This window comes from Typopeltis vanoorti, chromosome 12 (assembly GCF_054136105.1).
Source record: "Typopeltis vanoorti isolate ZY-2024b chromosome 12, IOZ_Tvanoo_1.0, whole genome shotgun sequence".
NCBI classification, from domain to species: domain Eukaryota; kingdom Metazoa; phylum Arthropoda; class Arachnida; order Uropygi; family Thelyphonidae; genus Typopeltis; species Typopeltis vanoorti.
Genome location: NC_143560.1, coordinates 86010296 through 86034515, shown reverse-complemented (window position 1 = coordinate 86034515; position 24220 = coordinate 86010296). Strand labels below are relative to the sequence as shown.

Sequence of the window (24220 nt, the reverse complement as noted above, 5' to 3'; positions counted from 1 at the left end):
GCAATTGGAACTCTTCCTTTCAGAATTTGAAACCTTGTCTGCAGCCTAGAAGTAGTATCTCTCTAGCAATGTCTCGAACCTAGAAGCTCCTTTCTGGAAGTGGAAAACTCCTCTCTCAAGCAACGTGGATCCGGGCAGTCTCTGACGGCTACTCTGGACCGGGCAGCCTCCTCTGAGACCTCGCATGAAGTTTGGCAACCCCCAAAGAATCGGTATGAGTCTTTCATCTTCAGTTTCAAGTTCAGCACGCCTTTTGTTCTCCTCCGCTTTCTTTTGATTGTAAGTTGCTGGCCATCGGAAAGTTGTTTGAACTCTTTCTGACTGACTTCGGAGATGTTTACACTTAGAGCCTGCAAGCCTTTCTCATACATACAAGTTTCAATAACAATCTTCCTAATGCCGCCATGTACAGCTTCAGCGACAAAAACATTGCCTTTGTTTTTAACACTCTAACATATTCTTATTAAAGCAGTATATGCAGTTAACTTCAAACAAGTTATTTACAAAAACATCTAACACAAACTATACCGAGACAAACAAAGTTTATTTTTTCACAATATTTGCATGGGACTTAACCTAAGTGAAAAATCGATGTAATGTGCTTTGGAATATTTAATATTTAAGGTACAATTGAGTTTTTACACTTTGCTTTTACACTTAGTGAATCATATTCACTCGGCTTGCTGTTTGACTTCCACTGATCCAAATTACTTTAATTTAAATAACCCGGACTTATAAGAAATTTACTGATTTGACAATTTTAATGAAAAATAAATAAACAATAGCAATACACTTAAAGCGAATTAAAAATAATACAAAATAATGATAAATAAAATATGTTTTTAGTTTTAATTAAATTTGTAAGTAAGGAGGAATATACAAGAGATCGACCAACAATTGCTCCGTGATCGACGGGTTGAACACCCTTGCTCTATAAGGAATCTACTTCTGTGTGCAAGTTTAGTTTTCTTCCAAAAAAAAAAAAAAAACTTGTTTAGCCATGATGACATGTTCTGCATTACTTCAATTGTGGTATCACTTGTGGCTCTGGCTCATACGAAACCAGTCTGGGTAGTGATCCTTCCCATAATAATGCATAGCATTATTATTATTATTAAGGGCGACTCCAGGGAGTCCTTAGACTCATCGAGGGAGGCCCTAAACATCATGTCTACACAACTATACAACATTCTCACAGTATCTATCATACCTTGCCTTGAACTCACTCACTGTCATAGAGGAACATATAAAGCTGTGAAGCTCTTTTACGTCAGCCTAACCAGAATCGAAACAACATTCTTCTCCCCCCTCCCATAAGTAATTCTCATTTTATGTAAACATCAAAAATAGTTTTCAATATTTGACTATTTAGACTTATGTGCTAGTTTGAACTCATTATGGGATCAGGGAAGTGATATTAAAATTGCACACATAAATTTGCGCAAAGTGGAAAGGATTAGGCTGAAAGCCTAAAGTCCTGTGATGGACACCCCTCTCGGGCACTGTTGGGTGAGAGGCCCAAGAATTAGTTTCCAAAATCTTGGAACATTTTTCCATCTTCCTGATATTTACCTTCTATATACTTATCAATAGTTGGAAAGAGTACCATGAAAGGAATCAAAGATGATAAAGGTGAAATGATATTCAAACAGAAATGCTCAAATATGGAGGTATAACAGTTTAATAATGGCTATGCTGCATAATTCAGAGGGGCTGGTCAAATGGTCAAATTCCAGATGATTGGAGTAGAGCTCTCATAGTTCCCATCCATAAAAAAAAAAAAAGAGAATAATGCTGAATGTGAGAATTACAGAGGAATTTCTCTACTAAATATTCCAGGTAAGATTTATGCAAGCATACTTGAAAAGATGTTGAGAAAGATTGTGGAAGAGAAACTTTGAGAAGAACAAGCTGGGTTCAGGCCAAATGAAGGTTGTGAGATCCGATTTTCACTTTATGATAATTAGTTGAAAAATCATGGGAATATGACAAGGATCTGTACATAAGGTTTGTAGATCTGGAAAATGCATATGGCAAGGTGCCCAGAGAAAAGCTTTTCAAAATACTACAATTGTATCAGATAAATGGAACATTATACACGACAACACGCATTCCATGTTTAAGTTGTAAATCAGCAGTTAGAATGGAAGGGAAAGCAGAAAGATGGTGCGATGTGAAATGAGGTGTAAGACATGGATGCACATTATTTATAACAAGTAAAATATTTCTGCTATTTAGGCACAAAATTTAGTAAAGATAACAAGTTAAATCTGGAAATAGACAACAGAATAAGCTAAGCTTTTATGGTGGGGAGCCAGTTGAATAAATTTATCTGGAATAAGAGAGAAATTAGCTGAAACATTAAACTAGCAGTATACAATACAGCGTTCAAACCAGTTTTAAGTTATGGTTCTGAGAGTTGGGTTAAAAATAAACTACTTGATCAAAGATTAGAGACCACAGATATCAGAGTTCTTAGAAAAATTAGTGTCTTGAAAAGATGGCATGAATGGCAGAATCACATTAAAAATTAAGACATTAGAAAGAAACTTGACATTATTTTGCATTCAGGAATGCATGAGCAGGGCTAATCTAAGGTGGGAAATGGTCATCGAAATAGAATTGGAGAGGAAATGTTGGCAAAACAGATGTTTGATGCCGAGATGGCAGGAAATATATGCAGAGGAAGAGCAAGGTCTAGGAGGATTGTTTCAGTCAGAAGTGCCTTAGAAGAACAAAATGTTTGATACGACAGAGTGGAGTGCTGACAAGTGATAGGCTAATTAGTGGAAATTTGTTCATAAGAGATATGACATAAATTTAATCATATAGTGCTATCAGTAGCCTGAACATCCCTTGAAGGTGCATATCAGGAAATTGATGATGATAAATTTATTTCATGTAAGTTTAAGTTTTCATTTTCTAAATAAGGGTATTTTATCCTCATGAAAGTAACATCATGCAGGACTTGAGAGAATTATTGAGGGAGCAGGAGCTACTGATGGTGAATGAGAAGGAGGTATATGAGAAGAGGAAACTTGATGTCAATATGGCCATAAGACTTGATAATATATCATCATGTGTCTTGAGGCAATATTCCAGGGAATTACCAGCAGCTTTAACTAACCTTTTTAACATGAGTCTTAAATTGGCCCACCTATATTCCAAAGGAGTGGAAAGAAGGAAAAATTGTCTTAGTTCATAGAGGGCATGATAAAATGAATGCTTTGTTTGTTTGGAGTTGTAGTCAAGGTGTTAGAGAATTTAGTGAGAATTAGGATTCAGAATTGGTTGCCAACATCATTCTCTTTGATGGAGAGCATGGATTTTCAAATGGAAGATTGTGTTTTAGCAATCTGTTTATTAAAACAAGTTGACAGATGCATTGGACAAATGGGAGGCATACACAGTGGTGTATTTAGATTTTGCTAAAGTCTTTGATCAATTGTCACATAACAAGTTAGTAATTAAATTGCAACAGATGGAGGTTGGATAGTGTATTAATGCACTGGATTGGAGGTTGGCCATCTGATAGGCATCAGCCAGTTGTGTATGGAGAAGTGGGATCTCAGAAGAGGGAAAATCATTAGTGGTGTGTCAGGAGTCTGTTTTGGGACTGTTGCTGTTGAATTTGTATGTAAATGATATTGGGAAGGGCTTGAATAGTGATATAGAATTGTAAATATGAGCAGTAGAATGGATGTTGTACTATTGTAAGTGGACTTGAATGGGAAAATGAGATCACCTGGTTTTCAACAGGATTGAAGGGATGTTATACAAGAGTCACATGAATAACTAAGGTAGTTTCTGGTCTCTGGAATGTTGAGTGTGAATGATAGATTGAGGGAATGCAATTAGCAGAGTTTAGTGGATAGAAAGAAGGAAGAGGCAAGACATAATTGAGATGTTTAAATTGGTAAGGGATTATTACTAGATTAATGTGGATCAGACTTTTTATAGAATGTGTGGAGACAGGGCAAGAACAAGAGGCCATCCTTATAAGCTGTATAAGGATAGTGTGAAGACTAGGTTTTTTGCATGGAGGACGATTGGTTGTTGGATTGCATTGCCCAAAAGTTTGGTGGCTGTGGAGACCGTGAATGCATTGAAGTCATAGTATGATGAGCTGTGTGTGTGTGTGATAATGTACCTTCCGCAACGAGTTGTTTGACTCCATGGAGGTTTGATAATAAGTTAAGTTCTCCAATACATACATACATAACTCATGTAAAAACATAATGTTAAAAAAGAGTTGGAAAATTGGAGTTGGAGTTGGAAAATTAAAATAAAAGTTAAAAGTCTTAATGTGTTATTTTAAGGAAAAAAAACATATATATCATTATAAATTCAGATCTAAGTTCGTAATCCAGGTCACAGCTTCAGGAGCCGCTTGTAAAAAGTCATTCCAGTCATTCTGATAAGCACGGACGATGCATTCTTTTACAATATGTTGCATAGTCTGTCATGGAGCACCACAGTCACATTCTGGAGATGATTGTCTGTTCCATTTATAGAGAGTATCTCCACATAGGTAGGCCGTGGTTTGCCCGAATTCTATTTAGTACTGTCCAGGTTTTGCGAGGTAGATCTGATCCTGTAATGATTTGATCACCTTTAAAGATGCTATGCTAATGTTCTTTCATATTTTCCTTCCATGTTTCCCCCCACTTTGGTAAAGGATTAAAATTATTTAGCACTAGTTCTGTAGGATATTATTACGTGTCCTTAGTTTGTATGCCAAGTTTGAAAGATGTTGCCTGAAAGTGAGAGAACGGTCAAGTGTGATTCCCAAGTACTTAGGGAATTTATTATATGGAAGTATAGTGTTGTTCAATTCAATTTTTAGTTCCACATTTGCCAAGTTATTATTTAGATGAAAACAAGATATTACTGTTTTGCTCCTATTTAAACAGAGTCTCCTTCTTTTAAAATATTCATCCAGATTAGTTAAGTCAGCTTTTAGAATTTCTTCTGTACGATTTATGCTGTATAGTTATTGCTATATTGTCGGCATAACAAAATTTCCTTGATGTAATGATGGGAAGATCAGATATATACAGGTTGAATAATAAGGGAGATCAAACAGATCCCTGTGGCAATCCATTATTTAACTTCCTTTTGCTGCTAGTTTTATTACCTATAGCCACTATAAATCTTCCATCTCTTAGCATATTGTTAATAATATGGACTATTGTTTTACATGGGATAATTTTATATAATTTATATAGAAGGCCTTGTCTCCAGACAGTGTTGAAGGCTGCTGACAAATCAATAAATGCTTTTGAAAAATAAATGATGTTTTTAAACCTTTTTGAAAACAGACTTCTATGTGAGTTACTAAAGAGAGAACCTGGTCACAACACCCAAGATTTGGTCTGAAGCCAGCTTGTTCTATTGGGACATATTTAAAAATAATGGAGCTTATTCTATTATAAATAAGTCTTTCAAAGAGTTTATAACAACAACTGAGGAGAATAATAGGTCGGTAACTTTCCGGTTTATGATTAGGCTTACCAGGCTTTAAAATTGAAAGTATTTTTGCTTTTTTAAAAATAGTGGAAGTTTACCAGTTGTAAGAAGTGAGTATAGAACTTAGTTAACAATAATCTTGCATTTCTTCCCAGATTAATCAAAAATTCTGGATGAATGTTATCAAAACTAGGAGCCGTACCAGGCTTTAATTCCTTTAAGGCTGCTTCAATTTCTTGCTGTGTAAAAGGGCGTGCAAAATTTTAAGTTATAGATGAAGACTTGCTAAATTCTTTTAATTTTCTCTTATATATCTTGTATGCTTTTTATTATTGGGATACATGATATATTAACAATATGTATAGCTAGTTGATTTGGGGTGATTCATTGTTCTTTAATCAATGGAGCACTACCACCTAGTTTCCTAAGAAGGCTCCAAGCTTTACGGCTGGAATGAGTAAAGTCTATACCCTCAGCTGTATTCACCCATTTTTTCCTTCGGGATATATCCAAGTTTTCTAGACGTTCATCTGCTGTTTTTGGGTCTTTGTTCTTCTGATATTCTTTATAGAGCAATTCACATTCTTCGCTCCAGCCATGTAAGTTTGTGTGTAACACCTCTAAGGATACTTTTCTTGGCAACAAGCTGGACAACGCCTATAAATAGATTAAAATTATTACTTATTGGAGATATCCAGCGAATGCATTTATCAAGTTCATTTGCATATATATATTCCAGTCAGTCTTTTTAAAATTCCAGCATGGGATAGGCTTTGATCTTATAAGTGGAATAGAAATACCAATGTCAATTAATACCAGTCTATGTTGACTATGAAGAAAGTCAGTTAAGACCCTTCTCAAATTTTTCATAGGTTGACCTGAATTATTTTTGCTCACAAGACATAAATCAGGATTATAGTCTCTTTTCCATGCTGCAGATCTAAAAGTGCCTTTTGTCTTTGGCATCAAAGACTAAGTGAAGATTATTTAGTTTTGTTAATTTTTATATATTTTATATATATTCCCTCTTTTTTTTTTTTATATATATATATATATATATATAGTATATTAACTATTTAGTCTACCGGCTGTGCCTTTGTTAATAATTATACTATATACTTATGAGGTGATTTATTATATAAATCTCTTTTACTAACAATTATTTTTATTTTGACTCCGAGTGTCCCTATATGTTATTGTATTGCACAAAAGTTCACTCCAATTGGTGCAATGACTTTAACTCTCTCTTTCAGAATCCAACTAATCATTGACTCAAAACCAAGTACAAAATAAACATAATAAAACTAAAACAATATATATACACTTCTAGAAATAATACATAACTATAACTACAGATTATATGGATCCAAGGCCTTATTTAAAAATATAAACTTACTCTTAAGACTAAACACTTTTTCTTTCACAATCAGAAAAAAATGTTCATAGTCTTTTTCTCTTTCTGTTAAGGCTCTTTTCCAGAAGTTATACAGCTCTGTACTTCATTTTCAGGATCCTTTTCATCAATCAATGTAACACACATAAAAGTCTTCTTGACTAAATCTTGTTTCCTTTTAGTAGCAATACTCATCAGATCATGCATCCTTAATACCTATAAATCTTCTTAATCAATATATTTTCTAAACATTCACTTTCAAGCATCCTTAATACTTATAGAACTTCTTTATCAATATTTTTCTCTAAGAAAAACATTCACTTTAGAATGTAAGCAACAAGTTCTTCTTTCATTCACAATACTAAATGACAGTCTTAACTTTTTCCACTTTAAAAAAACTTACAGTTTCAAGATTTCCTTTTATTCATTACTTATTCCTCCTTGAAACCTATTATTTCCACTATTCCTTTTTCGGAATACACTATAAAATTTCTTCCGACTGCCACACACAAAAAAAATCAAGTTCCTTCCAACTTGAATATTTTCCGGCCAGTGTTCTAAAAACTTCCGAACGCTCTCTTGTTTACAACCGTTACTTGGATACGCAACGCTTTTCTTGTCAGCTGTCAATCACACATCAAATCCTCTCCGGGAGCATGCGCACTCCACAAAAGTCAGAAACTACGCACTGCAATAAAATGGCTGACTCGCTGTATCCATTAGCGCTAAGAGAAAGTCTTTCATAAAACACAAAATTCAACATTTTTAAACCACAACAAACTTTCTTATGAGTAACACAAATATTCAGTTTAGTAAGTACATCAATTTTTTTTACTTCTTTACATGTTACTTCCAATATAACATTTTCATAACGAGCACATCACAAGTGCAGACACTGCGTGTATGAAAACAAAACTAACAAGCATAATTAATACGTAAAAATATTCAGAATTTTTAATATGATTATTTTTACATCAGTTTCATTTTCTGTGAAAAATTTTTAAAAAAAAAAAATTTTTTTAAATATTTAACCTATATCTAAACAAACTTTTAATGTTTATTTCTAGATCTTAAAATATAACGTGATTCTTGCTGATCATTATGTATACCTTCTGAATCACTAGTTTCAGAATCATCTGACGCTAGAGATAATTCTGAATTTTCTTCTTCTAAATTAGTATACTTACAAATTTCATTTTTATACCTTTCAAATATTTCATTTAAACTACTTGAATTATGTCCTAAATCTACAGAATCATCACTATCAGAATCAATTTCTACAGGTTTTTGAGATTCTGCAAGTTTCTGGGATTCCTTATCCTTACTAAATTTGAGGTATCTTTAACTTCCCTTTTCTTATTTAACCCTATATTTATCAACCTATGAAATTCCGCTATACTTTCATCAATGTTAGAGTTAATTTGATTATCATCATTCCTACATTGTACATCATCTGAAACATGCGTCTTGGGATTTCTAAATTTTCTTGCATTATGGTTCATTTTACCAAAATTTAATTTTTTCCTTCGCTGCATATTTGAATTATGAGTATTAAATCTATTCCCCTTCCTATCATTTAACCTTGAATAAGATTCACAATTAGTATTAGGAAAACTACATTCATCCTTCAATATTTTATTCATATTGTCACCTAAAGTAACTAAATTTTTATTTCCCAAAAAGTACCTTTTTAATCTATCAGAGTGTACATTTAAAAGTTTACTAGGATTATTGACATCTTGAATCCTAAAATTCACAGGAGAAAAATTGTCTAAAATTCTAAATGGACCTAAGGCTTTCCTTCCTAATTTCCCAACTCTTTTAATACTAGATTTATCATCTAACAATACTAAATCACCTGGTACAAAAGACTTATACTTTCTAAAACGATTTATATACTGTCTAGTTTTCTGAGCACTTAATTTACTTATTTCACCTACTAGTCTATGAGTAGTGGAAAACTTATCTACTACTAATTCTAAATATTCATTTATATCACTGTATCCTGTATTAGGAATAACTGAAACAAGTTCATTAGGAAAAATTGGATCAAAACCATATAAAGCAAAAGATGGTTTTTCTTTGATAGCAGAATGAAAAGCAGATCTACATGCAAATAATGTTTGAGAAATATGTGTATCCCAATCATTCATTTTAGTGTTTGCCAAATTTGAAAGTATTTGCTTTATGTTTCTATTCAGTCTTTCACACATACCATTACACTGCGGATGATAAGGTGTTGTAAAAATCTTCTTAACATTAAGTAATTTACATAACAACATGTAACAATTTACATAACAACATGTAACAATAGTTCAGATGTGAAATTTGCTCCTTGATCTGAAAGTAAGGTCTGAGGAGTTCCATATCTACAAACTATCATATTCAAAAACTTTCTTGCAATAGTTTTTGCAGATTGGTCTTTCATTGATACTGCTTCAGGAAATCTAGTTAGCATGTCTATGATTACTAGAATATACCTATTTCCTTTTTTAGTAATTGGTAGTGGACCTACTACATCAATAGCAACAGCTTGAAATGGTCTAGTTGGAATTGGAAATGGTTGCAAAGGAGCTTTTCCTCTAAAAGGGGATCTTATTTGGCACTTATGGCATGATTTGACATACGTGAGTATATCACTCTTCATACCTTTCCAGATGTAACGATCCTTTATTCTTTCCAAAGTTCTAGAAAACCCTTGGTGTCCTGCTAAGTCAGAATCATGGAAAGTATACATAATCCAAGGAATCATTTCAGTTGGTGCCAATATTTTCACCTTCAACTTTCCATCTTCCATTTGTCTAGATAAGAGTAACCCATCTTTATCTAAATACAAGTTTTCCAGATTCAAAAATGTATCTAGCTGAGTTTCACCTTTCAATACTGCTTCATAAATAGTTTTTAGTATGGGATCATCCTTCTGAGCTTGGACAATCTTATCCTTTTCCCAAATTTGTGAACTAGGTTCCTTATTCTTTAGAGTCTCAATATTAAATACTTGATCATTATCATTAGTATCTAGAAAAACTTCAGGAGACTGCTCTAATTTTCCACTGTCACCTGATTTCCTATCCAAACAGCATTCTATTCCACACAATGATACTGTATTATCAACAGAATTACACACAAACCCATGACATTTCAGAAAATCAATTCCAAATATTATTTGTACATTTGGATTTGAAGATTCTGGAAGAACAATTAATGGATGAGAAACTTTCAATGGAAAACAAGGAATTGAAATAATGACATTGATTTGCTTATAAGTTGAAATTTCAGATTCAAATATTCCTTTTAATTTAATTGGATTGCTTAAAACTGAAATATCATTTGGAATTAGAGATTTAATTTTGTTAAATAAGCTATAAGAAACGAGTGAAATATGTGCACCTGTGTCAAGTAAGATTTCACAAGGTACATCTTCAATAAATCCTTGTAAAACTGTCAAAGGATTACTTTCATTAGCATAAGGAGCTAATGCTACATCAAACTTTCTTTTATGGTTAGAGCTGTCTTTGGCTTTACCCATGTTTAGTGAATAGTTTGACATTTCTGTCCTTGCCAGTATGATATTGGAATAATAACTAATTCCAGATTTACTTTTATTCTCTGATTTCTTATTTTGAAAACAAGATCTATCTCTAACATAACAATCTTTAGCAAAATGACCTTGTTTATTGCATCTAAAACATTTTGGAATGTATCTTCTATGAGATGCTTTATTCCTGTTACTGCCATCAGATTTACAAGAAAAAGATTGATTATCTGTAAGATTTTTGGGTATTGTTAAATCCGACATCATCTTAAACAGAAGTTCCTGTCCTTGTACTATGGGTCTCTGTTGTCTTTCTATTTCTTCACTCATAAATGTTTTCAGTTCCTCATATTTTTCCAAATCATGTAATTTTACCCTGGAATCAGATTCTGGGATATCTTTAGTAAAATTCACAGAAGTTTCCTTAGACTTTCCTTTTATTTGCATCTTTACTTTTTTGAAGCTTTTCTTCTCTCATTTTATCTGTACCCACAATGCTAGGAGAATGAGTTTGATTATACTGAAAAGAATTTACTTGCTTATTGCTTGAGGAATGAAAAATATCTCTAAATCTTTCTTCCTTTTCTTTAACAAGTTCAAAACATTGTTCAAGATTTCTAACTTTTTTCTTATATGCTGTTTCTTTTAAATTATCCTTAAGGCTAAGCCTAAATTGATTAAAGATCAACCATTCTAAAGAGGATTTCTCTTCAGATGAAATATTAAATCCATGAGCAATGCTCCACAATCTATGATAATATTCAGAAACAGATTCCTTATTACCTTGGATACACTGTTGAATCTTCCAAATGTTAGGCCTTTATTCTCTTACTTTTGAAAATTCTGATATTAGCAAACTTTTAAAGGTTGCATAATTGTCAGTATCTCTTTGTAAAGGAGATGTGTTTAAGAATGTTTTTGGCTTTTCCCAACAATTTATTACGAAGTATAATTAGCAAGTGAAAATCTGACCAATTTCCTAAATCTTTAATTTTTTCTGCATACCTAAAAAATGTTTCTATGCTTTCACTACTATCACCTGAGAAAGAAGGTATTACTAAGGTTGGATTTATTAACCTAAAAAATTCTTCATCATTAACTGAAGGAACTTTACTACTAATATTACTATTTTCTGTAGCCATTTTTTTAAATTTTTTTATTTGAGTCAAGATTTGCCTTTTGGATTCTAAAATAGTTTAGTCATAACCAATCCTGTTGTCGACTGCGCCATTGTTAATTTTTATATATTTTATATATATTCCCTCTTTTTTTTTTATATATATATATAGTATATTAACTATTTAGTCTACCGGCTGTGCCTTTGTTAATAATTATACTATATATTTATGAGGTGATTTATTATATAAATCTCTTTTACTAACAATTATTTTTATTTTGACTCCGAGTGTCCCTATATGTTATTGTATTGCACAAAAGTTCACTCCAATTGGTGCAATGACTTTAACTCTCTCTTTCAGAATCCAACTAATCATTGACTCAAAACCAAGTACAAAATAAACATAATAAAACTAAAACAATATATATACACTTCTAGCAATAATACATAACTATAACTACAGATTATATGGATCCAAGGCCTTATTTAAAATATAAACTTACTCTTAAGACTAAACACTTTTTCTTTCACAATCAGAAAAAAATGTTCATAGTCTTTTTCTCTTTCTGTTAAGGCTCTTTTCCAGAAGTTATACAGCTCTGTACTTCATTTTCAGGATCCTTTTCATCAATCAATGTAACACACATAAAAGTCTTCTTGACTAAATCTTGTTTCCTTTTAGTAGCAATACTCATCAGATCATGCATCCTTAATACCTATAAATCTTCTTAATCAATATATTTTCTAAACATTCACTTTCAAGCATCCTTAATACTTATAGAACTTCTTTATCAATATTTTTCTCTAAGAAAAACATTCACTTTAGAATGTAAGCAACAAGTTCTTCTTTCATTCACAATACTAAATGACAGTCTTAACTTTTTCCACTTTAAAAAAACTTACAGTTTCAAGATTTCCTTTTATTCATTACTTATTCCTCCTTGAAACCTATTATTTCCACTATTCCTTTTTCGGAATACACTATAAAATTTCTTCCGACTGCCACACACAAAAAAAATCAAGTTCCTTCCAACTTGAATATTTTCCGGCCAGTGTTCTAAAAACTTCCGAACGCTCTCTTGTTTACAACCGTTACTTGGATACGCAACGCTTTTCTTGTCAGCTGTCAATCACACATCAAATCCTCTCCGGGAGCATGCGCACTCCACAAAAGTCAGAAACTACGCACTGCAATAAAATGGCTGACTCGCTGTATCCATTAGCGCTAAGAGAAAGTCTTTCATAAAACACAAAATTCAACATTTTTAAACCACAACAAACTTTCTTATGAGTAACACAAATATTCAGTTTAGTAAGTACATCAATTTTTTTTACTTCTTTACATGTTACTTCCAATATAACATTTTCATAACGAGCACATCACAAGTGCAGACACTGCGTGTATGAAAACAAAACTAACAAGCATAATTAATACGTAAAAATATTCAGAATTTTTAATATGATTATTTTTACAGTTTCATCCAATCAACAAGTTTTTCACCACATTCGTTCTTTCGAGCATAATTCCACTGTTTTTACGGTAACTATTAAAGTTCCCAATATTAATTGTGGGATGCTCAGCAATTGGAATAATTTTTTCCAGCCAAGGTGATCCAGGTGGCTTATAAATTTTCATAATTGTAATATCTTGAACTTTTATCACTACTGTATGTATGTTTTCTTCAATATTTTGAGATAGAAGAAAAACTTCTTTAAGACTATTTCACACGTACGTTGCTATTCCATATACTTCATGATAAGTTGCACCAGTAGCAGTGTAACCTGGAATGCGACCTCTTTTAAGGAGCTGTTCAGGATCAGCAGCACATGTTTCCTGGACAGCAATCACATCAACATTGTTGGTTAACAATAATTTCGATAAATAATCGTATTTGGCTTTGCTAATAGATTCGATATTTAATTGACAAATACATAGTGTAGGGCCCATGTTTCTAAATTCTGGTTTCTGCAAGTCACTATATTCAGTAGATATCATGAAATTGGTCAGGAGATCCTTAGGATGGACTGGCTGCTTATCGCTGTTGCTCATTTAGCACCACCCAGGGGACACATATAGCTTAAGGATCACTGTGGACGTGAGCAACTTTGTCCCCCAGTTCTCCAATAGTTTTCCTCAACAATGATTTCAGATATTGATTTGGTTACCACTAATGTTTCTTTTTGATATAATTAACTAATAACCTAGACATATAAATAGCAGGATGCTAGTTGTTTTTTTGCCAGCAGTGGTTTCTCTGTGTGTGTGTGTTTGCACACTTGTAGTGCCATAGATATGATGACCTTAAAATAAAGGGTATTATCTTGGTTTATATTAAAATTATTACTCTAATATGATAGTTTTCTCTAATTTATTATAACAGTGTTCACATTTGTTTTACACCTGATTTTATAACAAACCGTTTTCCTATATCTCATACAGTTCTATCTGCTAATGTACAATATAAATATAAACTCATATAATGTCCCATATAGCATTTTGAATTGCTTTTTTCCTGGCACTTTGTCATATGTTCTTTCCAGATCTACACAACTTAAATGCAGCTTCTCATGATATTCCAAGATAATTATCTGATCCTGATGCCTGATCCAGCTTGTTCTCTTCACAGTTTTTCTTCTTTTCTATGCTACTTGCATAAATTTTACTTGGAACACCATCAGAGATATTCCTCTGTAATTCTGACATTCAATTTTTATAATTGATGAGCACTATGAGAGCTCTTCTTTAATCATCATGACTGTGCATTCTGAATTATGCAGAAAGCCACTGTATAATTCATAACAGGTGCCTTTCCAGTCAATTCTATGTAGATTGTTTAGGGCATGATCAGAAAAGCCCAATTTTATATCACTATATATGGCAAGTTACAGGAGCACTGGATTTGGTACACCCCAGAGTAAGCTTAGGAGCAGTGATCCTTGGATGAGTTAAATAAGTATTCTTTAATTTTGTAGCAAAATTCAGTACAATGCTTCAAGACTACACCTGAAATAATATAAATTACAGTAAAACTATAGCCATTCCATACATCATATCAGAGATAATATACTCATATTACAGAAATACAACCTTAGTGCCACCTTTAACCTCTCTACAAAATTAATCCAGTGCATCTCTAACTTGCCAAATGCAAGTGAAATGGGATGCATGATTATAATCCAGAAAAGAGCATAAATGGCATATTAGATTTAAAAATTATGGAAAATCTGTTGGATATGATCATGTCCTTGACACTACACTGAATCATTAGGAAATGCACACGTTCCTTACATCATATTCCTTACATTGTACAAATTCAAAGAAGCCCTTGAAATTCTAATCAAGCACCATAATCTCAATAGTATTGATGGCATAAAAATTTCAAGAATATGGAAGGCACACATTCTGCTTCTCTAGCTTTGATGTAGTTTTTATTTCACCAGAGGTCAGGCTAGTAGTATTAGTGTTGACCAAATTAGTGATACTTTAATATTCTGTGTGGATTATAATATAGCTTATAACTTTTTGTGTGTACACATTGTGTGTGCTTGTTTGGTATTAAGGTTTCGACCTTAATATGAAGGTCGAAACTTGGTTAATTATCTTTTTTTTTTTTTTTTATTAAATTCAAGTTATGCTCCATAACTTATTGTAATGAATGTTGATCACCTCTAACTATTAAAAAGGGGTGCACATTATTTCCCTTGCTATTTATTATATATATGGATCTCATTATGGAAGCAAAGTAGCATTAAAAACTGACATCAAAATTTGAGATGTTTATCTCAGCTCTTTATTTTATGCAGATGTTATACTTTTAAATAAATTCAGCAAGTTTTCAGGATTACCTAACAGATTTGGCATGAAAATCAGCAATAGAACAGACTCTGAAAATAAGCTGGTACATAGAAAATATCAACTACATCCTGAATAGAGAACAAGAAAAACATTTTAGCGAAAATCTCAAATGAAATATGGAAATGATGAGAAAATAAGCAGAACTGGGTTGGTCAGGAGTCAGTTGAATAAATGTATGTATAATAAGAGAAAAATTAGTCAAAAGAGAAACTGTTATAGAAGACGGTGCTCAAACCAAATTAAACATAAGTATATGACAATTAGGTTATAAATAGCTGATCACAGACTAGAAACAACAGATATGAGAAAAATTAGGAGAGTGAACAGATGACATTGTTGGCAGATTCATATTAAAAATGAAGATATTAAGAAGGAACTTGACATAGTCAGCATTCAGGAATGAGTGAGAAGAGTTAATCTCAGATATCACTTAAAAAGAATAGGAAAGAAAAGTTTCCAAAATGGGTGTTTGTTGTCAGGACAGCAGGAAAATGCCTATAGAAAGAACAAGATTTAGGTGGATTGATGCAGTTAGAAGTGCCTTTGAAGACAGAAATATAAGATCTGATGACACTGGAATTTTGGCAGATGAGACTAATTTGGGAAAATTGTCAACGAGAAATTAGTCATTATGTAAACTTCATGTAGTACTATCATAGTAATCTGTATACACCACTTGAGGGTACATATCAGAAACTTGATGACATTTTTACTTGTTTAAAAGTTGCATGGTATTTGTGCATACAGCAGTTTTTAGTGAAGGTGTCTTAATAGTTTATGCATATAGTATACAATTTAAAAAAAAATGTAAAAAATAAAGAAAAAAATATGATTTATATTAAGTTGACATGTCTAAGCTGTAAAATTTTATATTTTTAGTTTAAAGAAGAAAATTACATGTTGTTGATGCAGTTGACAAAGGCACAAGAAGAAATAAATGCAAAAAATGAAAGGTATATATAAGCTTTATTAGGAAAAAACATTATATTTATACATCACTTCAACCCTTTGTTCTTGAGATAAATACTACATTAATTTGGAAGAGAGGCAGATTTTTTTTATCATCTTTAACAATTTTTAACTTGACCTCATATTTGTTGGCTTAAAAAGAGCATACACAAAATATCTTCAACATCGTTTGGCTAAAAATTTGTGTTTTACTATAGGTATAGTGTAGTATCTTGGCTGCTAGAGGGTTTAAGAATATGTTTAAAGTAAGGAATTGCTATCAGTGAAGGGATTGTAAAAGATATAAATGCTATCTTGTGTGGTTTGATTGAACTACTAAAAAAATAGAGAGTTATTGTGATAATCATGCATGATTAAGGTATTTAAGGGCAAATATAAGAAATCTTACTTCAGAGATTTACAGTTTAATCAGTTTGAGTATACTTATATTATTGCATTGTTCTAATTCTATCCTGTCTGTCAGGAACTCCCTTAAGGTGGGAATTAGCTTATTGTATTGTATGTACACATTTATGATATCTAATAAACCTTGCTTTTGTACCCAACTAAGACTATCTGTGATTTCTGGAATCCAATGCACCGCTTATAAAAGAGTACTATGAACCTAGGCGGGAGACTACAATAAGAATATATTTTGGCCACGTCTGCATAATTACATGGTATCAGTTAAGTACTGTCTTGAGATATCACCTCTTGATTGACAATATTGTTTAATCTTTAGATTAAACAATAAATTAAAATAAATAAATTAAATTAAACCAAATTTATTAAATAAATAAATTAAAGCCCTAAGTGGCGCAGCGAAATATAAATTGCTTAGTGTTTTACGAGGGTTGATCTCAGACAATCTGATACTCTGGTATTGGCTTTATCTCGAGGCAATTCCTTTGTCCCCCAGGTGTACCACGTGATACCCGAATGAGAGTTTAACGGGGATCTGAATAAAAGACAAAAGGAGTAATTATATTAGAGATAGGGACACAACACCAGGTATACTTATGATATGCTTTCTTCTTTTCCTTCACTGCCTCTTTAACTTTCTGTGTCCACCATGGAATTCTGATTTTTCTATCCTTGCAGACAAGCTCACTATATGTCTCTGACTGAATTAATCAATGTTTTCTTCAGGGTTTGCCACTGAATCTCCAAGGTTTGTTTCCTGTATTCAAACTTTTTCATTTTTTCTTGAATAATGTTTGTGTATTTAGTCTACAGTTCACTTATGAGAGCTGCTCAACTTTTATTCGCTTTAAAACTGGTAAATTCACTTTTACTTGCATGGTTGGCAAAGTCGTTATTGTATCTGCACTCCAAACAACAAGTGATGGGTTCGAATCCCACAGTAGGCATGGATGCGTGTGATTTTCTTTGAGAGCCTGTGTAGCTCAGTGGAAGTGGCATTCTCACTCTGCGGCGCTCGAATGCACGTACTAAGACTTGGGTTCAAATCTTCAAATCTAGGGGAACATTTTCTGCTGGCCTGGTTGACCAAGTGGTTAGCATATCCAGTCAAAAGGCTGTGGGTTTGAATCCCACCTTGGGCTTTTTGTGATGGATGTTTGTGATTGTCTGTGAAAATACTAGTGGTGGTGGTAGGCAGTTGATGGTGTTGGTGTAGATGCAATGGTAGTTGTGGTTTGCTGTAGTTGGTGGATTAAGTGGTGGAGACGAAGAGTTGTGAAGTAGAGCATCCTCCCTTGATGAGTCTTTGGACTCCTTGGAGGTGTCACATAATAATAATAATAATAATAAAACTTTCTTACATGTTCTTCTTTTCAATATGAAATTCAGTTTTATTCTTCTCAAGACTTGAATGATGATCACTTCCTGTTTCAAATCCTCTGTACATTCTAGCATCCTGCACCAGTGAGAAAAACATCACTATCAACAATAACATAGTCAATCAGATTTTTTTTTTATTCCTTGCCTATTCTCTCCATGTGAATTTATTCACATTTTTATGTTGCAACATTGTGTTGGTAATAACCAGTCTCTGTTCTGAGCAGAAATCCAACAGGTATTTTCCATTATTATTAGCTTTGTTCATTTCTTAAAATATTTCTGTTTGTCTGACAATCATTTCCTACTCTGTTATTTATATCCCCAACAAGGACTAACTTTTCTTTTTTCATTGTGCAGTTGCTTTCTCTAAAGCCTCAAAAATTTTCCTCCACTTCTACCTTAGTGCTCTCAGGGGATCCTGTAACCCCTAGAGAGCGCGTCCCCTGGGTGGCGGATAGGGGAGCCCACCATGTGTGTGTGTGTACATGCGCGTGCGTGTGTGTATATATATATATATATATATATATATGGTGGGGTGGTCCGAATATACTGAATAAGGACTCGTGGACCAACAGGGCCATAAGGGGCAATCATCTTGATTGTAAGGGAAGCGGCACTCCCATGGACCCCTAGCTGGATCTATCCTCTCCTTCTTCTACTTTGAGGAAGACCCACTTACTTTAATCTTTCCTATAAGGCCTTAACAGCCAACTCTTCTTACTTTATGACCCTTGTGCTATTAGAGTACTCGAGGGCCATGGGGTCTTTTCATTTCTGGCCTTACAACTATGTCCTCTCTATAAACCTTACTATATTTCTTCTATAATCTACCCTTCCCACTTCAATATACCCTATTCCTCCTATGGGTTTAAATTCGGAAGAAGGCGAGTTCAGAAGCCTTAAGGTAGCAGCCCTATCACTGAACTATTCCATCGTCAGGCTAGTCCCCTGACATGGAGAACATAACCATACTTGTAAGCTGACAGAAAAAGATAATCGGATTAAATCTATGGGAAACGACCCTGGAATGGAAAAGGGAAAACGAAAATGGAAACGACAAAATATAATACACATAGCAAACTGGAATGTAAGAGGAATAGCATATAAAGAAATAGAATTAGACCAGTTATTAAATGAAAGAAATTTTAAAATAGCAGTAATCACTGAAACAAAAAAGAAATTAAAAGGAACTATGAGAACTGAAAATTTTAATGTGATATACAGTGGAGTCAACAGAGACCAAAGAGCACAAGCAGGAGTCATGATTTGGATTCATAACTCCCTTTCAAAACAGTTAAAACATTATAAATTATGGAATGAAAGAATAATAGAAGCTAGAATAAAAATAGATAGAGGCTATTTAACAATAATTGGTTTATATGTTCTTATCCTGTTCTCTTCCTTCTTCCCAGAAGAAGGAAGAGAACAGGATAATATTGATTTTTATAATCAGCTACAAAACATATATAATAAAATAAATAAAAATGATTACATAATTTTAGCAGGAGACTTAAATGCAAGAATTGGAAACACGAAAATTAATAATAATATAGGAATACATGGAGAACACACTCTAAACAGAAATGGTAAAAAATTGATTGACTTTGTAGTTTATAATAACCTAAAAATAATGAATTCCTTCTATAAACATAAAGACATACATAAATATACTTGGGCAGCAAGAGGATGGAAATCAATATTAGATTACTTCATATTAAATGAAAAGACATCAAAATTTTCACTAGATGTTAGAGTTCACAGAAGATATGAAATAAGCAGTGACCACTTCCTTGTTAAAATAAAATTAAGATTACCACCTAAATGGCTACAAGTATCAAGAACAGAAAGAAAAATTGAAACATTTGTTTATAAAACTAGACTATTGAATGACACAAATGTACAATGGCTATATGAACAAAGAATTAACCAGTATCTAGATAAAATAAAACAAAATGAAGAAATAGAATGGCTTAATATAAAATCGATACTAAATGCAGCAGCAAATGAAAGCTTAGGAAAGACCAAAAAATTCAATAAAAGAAAAAAAACTGAAGATCTGGGATGATACAATCAAAGAAATAATCAAAAAGAAAAAAGAAGCCTATCACAAATGGTTAAGCAGTAAAAGATTAGAAGATGAAATAGAATATAAAAGAATAAGAGCCATAGCTAAAAGAGAAGTCAGAAAAAGACATAGAGAATCATGGAATAAATTTGTTTCTAATTTAGAACATGATTTATATAAAATAAGACCCAATGTATATAAGATTTTGAAACACCTAAATGCAGATACCAAAGAAAACATAAAATTAAACACTGAATTGAAATTAGAAGAATTTCTAAATTACTACACAGAACTGTGGACAGACAAATATTTTAAAAAAGACAACTGGCAAACAATTAACAAAAATGAAAAGGAAATAACTGAAGAAGAATTAGAAATCAGCCTGAAAGAAACAAGAAACGGAAAATCACCCGGAGAAGATAAGCTAGGTTCAGAACTATATAAATACGCAGGAACAAGATTCAAAGGAAGACTCTTATTATTTTTAAATAAAATTTACTCAACTGGTACCCCCCCCCCCCAATAGAATGGAAAAAAGCAATTGTGATTCCTATCTTTAAGAAAGGTAATAGAGATGACCCTAAAAACTATAGAGGTATCAGTATACTAAATTCATGTTACAAAATATACAGCAGAATCTTAAATAACAAACTAATGAAATATTCCGAAAACTTTATTCTAGAGATACAAAATGGATTTAGAAAAGGACGATCATGTATAGACCCAGCCTTCTGCCTAAAATTAATAATAGAGAAAAGAAGAGAATATAATTTAGAAACACATATTGCATTTATTGACTTTGAAAAAGCATTTGACAAAGTTAAAAGAAACATATTATTTAACATATTAAAAGAAAGACAAATACCAAATAATATCCTAAAAGCTGTCACAAGTATATATGAAAATAATCAAATACAAATAAGATTAAATCATGAGCTATCATATACAAGAGAGATAAACCAAGGGGTCCGACAGGGATGTCCCCTCTCAGCAACTCTTTTTAATATCTACTTAATCATCATCATCATCATCAAATTCCTGCCATGTACCCTCAAGGGGTGTACAGGATATGACAGTACTACATGAAAAATTTACATCATTACTAACTTCCTATCTACAATTTTCCTCCAAATCAGTCTGTTACTTGTCAAGACTCCAACATTATCAGATCTTATATTTCTATCGTCTAACGCACTTTGTACCGTATCAATCCACCTATATCTTGGTCTTCCTCTGGGTCGTTTTCCTGCCAACCTGGCAGAGAACACTTGTTTTGCTAATCTTTCCTCTCCCATTCTATTTAAGTGACCATACCACCTGAGATTAGCTCTGCTAATGCATTCCTGGATGCTGACAATGTCAAGTTCTTTCCTAATATCCTCATTTTTAATATGATATTGCCATTGATGCCATCTGTTCATGCCTCTAATCTTTCTCAGGACTCTCATATCTGCGGTCTCTAGTCTTTGGTCAAGTGTTTTACTTCTGACCCAGCTCTCAGATCCATAAGTTAAAACTGGTTTGAACACTGTCTTGTATACAGCTAATTTAGTGTTCCGACTAATTTCTCTCTTATTCCATATGAATTTATTCAATTGACTTCCCACCATACCAGCTTTGCTGATTCTGTGGTCTATTTCTATATTTAATTTACCATCTTCAGTAAAAATCGTGCCTAAGTAACTGAAATGTTTTACTTGTTCCACAGGTTCTCCATTCACAACACAGTTGACATTTTCAATGATTCTGCCTATTTTCATTGTCTTTGTCTTTTTATTGCTGACCTTCATACCATATCTATTACAACAGCTGTTCAATTTAGTCAGAGAATCTTGCAGACTTTTAGCGGATTTATTTAGAAGTATAACATCATCTGCATAAAGCAAAGAGCTGACATTAACATCTCCAATTTTGATATCAGGTTTAATACCACTTTCCTTCATAATGTGATCCATATAGATAATGAATAACAGAGAGGATAATGTACTACTTAAATGAAATAATAATAAAATGGAGTAAAAATTTACATCAAGGAATTAAACTTTCACCTACAGTTAACTTAAACACTCTCCTCTTTGCAGACGACCAAATAATAATTACTAATTCTGAAGATAACTTACAGAAAGCTATTTTAAATCTAAATGAGATATCCAAAGATTATGGTATGATAATATCAATGGAAAAATCAAAAACTATGGCCTTTAAAGGACAAGATCCAGCAAGAACTAAAATAGTATTAGATAACAAGATCTTAGAACAGGTGAATTCATTTAACTACCTAGGATGTATGATCACTTATGAAAATGAAAAAGATATAAACGTAAAAATTGCAAAATATTTAAAAATAACAGGTGCAATTAACTCTATATTTAAACCAAACCTAGTTTAAAAACAAACCAGGCTAAAAGTATACAATACATTAGCCTTACCGGTCTTAAGGTATGGAAGCGAAATCTGGACAATAAAACAAAAAGACAAACAAAGATTAACAACAGCAGAAATGAAGTTTATGAGAAAAACTGCAAAGTATACCCTATTTGATCACAAAAGAAACGAAGATATTATGAAAGAATTAAACCAAGAACCAGTAATTGAAAACATTTAAAAATATAAACATAGATGGATGGAACAAGTTCAAAGAATGAAAACAGAAAGATTACCAAAACAAGCCTTAAAGTACAAGCCATTAGGAAAAAGAAAACCAGGACGTCCTCTTAAACGATTCAACGATGACTTCTAAGGCCGGAACAGGCCATACTAGGCCTAAATCCTTGATACGTATGATGATGATGATTCCACCTTAGTAGAATCTTCTGTGGGACCATAGGCACAAATAAGTCTTATTGCCCAGTTCTCCATTCTGATATTTGCCCACATCACTCTACTTGATATTGCCTGCTATTCAAGAAGATTAGCCTCAGTGTTGAACACCGTAGCTGCTCCTTCTTTTCCCTGATTGTTATTGCCTGAATATAACATTTTTCATTTATTGCTTAGAAAAATCTCACCAGTTTTTGTCATTTTTGTATCAGTCAACCCTGTTATGTCAGTCTGGTATTTATCCAATTCCTCAGCCAGCTCCATTTCTTTGCCATTCAGGCTTCTTATGTTGATAGTACGAATCATGAACTCTGGTGATGTTGAGTTGGGGTGCGTTTCAGGATTTGTTCCAGTAGCTGACTTTTCACTGTTCATCCTGGTTCCCTGGTGAAAACAATGGGACGCCTTGTTTAACTGGGCGATACCCAGCTGGCATGAAATTCTTGCATGCTGTACCATAATTTTTTTTTGGCTAAATCCCAATTGCCAGCCCATTCTCATTCATTCAGTATCCAGGTAGATACCTAACAGGGTGCACCACAAGAAGGTGAAGATTGGACATGAAGTCAGAAGCCCTAGTCAGTTACCCACATTCCTTTAAAAGCTATGTGGAGGTCCCCCTTTCAGTTATACAGATTTGACCCTTATGCATCCCTTAAATTATTGTTAGGGTGAGTAATATTGTTACTCAATGTTAATCATACAGCACTACTAACATAGTATCCTTTATTTTATTTGAGGATGCATATCAGGATGATGGTGTGATTTCTTATATTGTTGAGTGATATTCATCATTCAACTGATAAGATGTACTTTCTGTAAGAAAATATCATGATTTTTGCTTTCTTAATACTCTCTCAACTAACATGCAGTACTACTAACATAGTATCCTTTATTTTATTTGAGGATGCATATCAGGATGATGGTGTGATTTCGTACATTGTTGAGTGATATTCATCATTCAACTGATAAGATCTATTTCCTGTAAGAAAAGATCATGATTTTTGCTTTCTTGATACTCTCTCAACTAACTTTCATTGTTTTAAATGCTATTTGAATTTTAATGAGACAACCTCTTAATGAGGAATTCAGTCATAGATCAGTTCTCCATTGGAGCCCCTCCCCTTCAAATTGACATGTTAACTGAACAAATCTGTAATACACATTCGTTTTTTAAAAAAGGATGCGAATTGCAGGCCTCATTATTTTTTTTT

The 24220-nt window shown here is 32.9% G+C and overlaps 1 protein-coding gene across 2 annotated transcripts in view; it reads left to right on the top strand.

The window, feature by feature from the left end:
- LOC150100957 (uncharacterized) overlaps positions 1 to 24220 on the top strand; it is a 123906-nt gene that overhangs the window by 39262 nt on the left and 60424 nt on the right. For both annotated transcript variants that reach the window (XM_090401760.1, XM_090401759.1), the window contains exon 3: positions 16250 to 16323. In XM_090401760.1, the coding sequence (XP_090257886.1) occupies positions 16250 to 16323 (74 nt within the window). The remainder of the gene's footprint in view (positions 1 to 16249; positions 16324 to 24220) is intronic.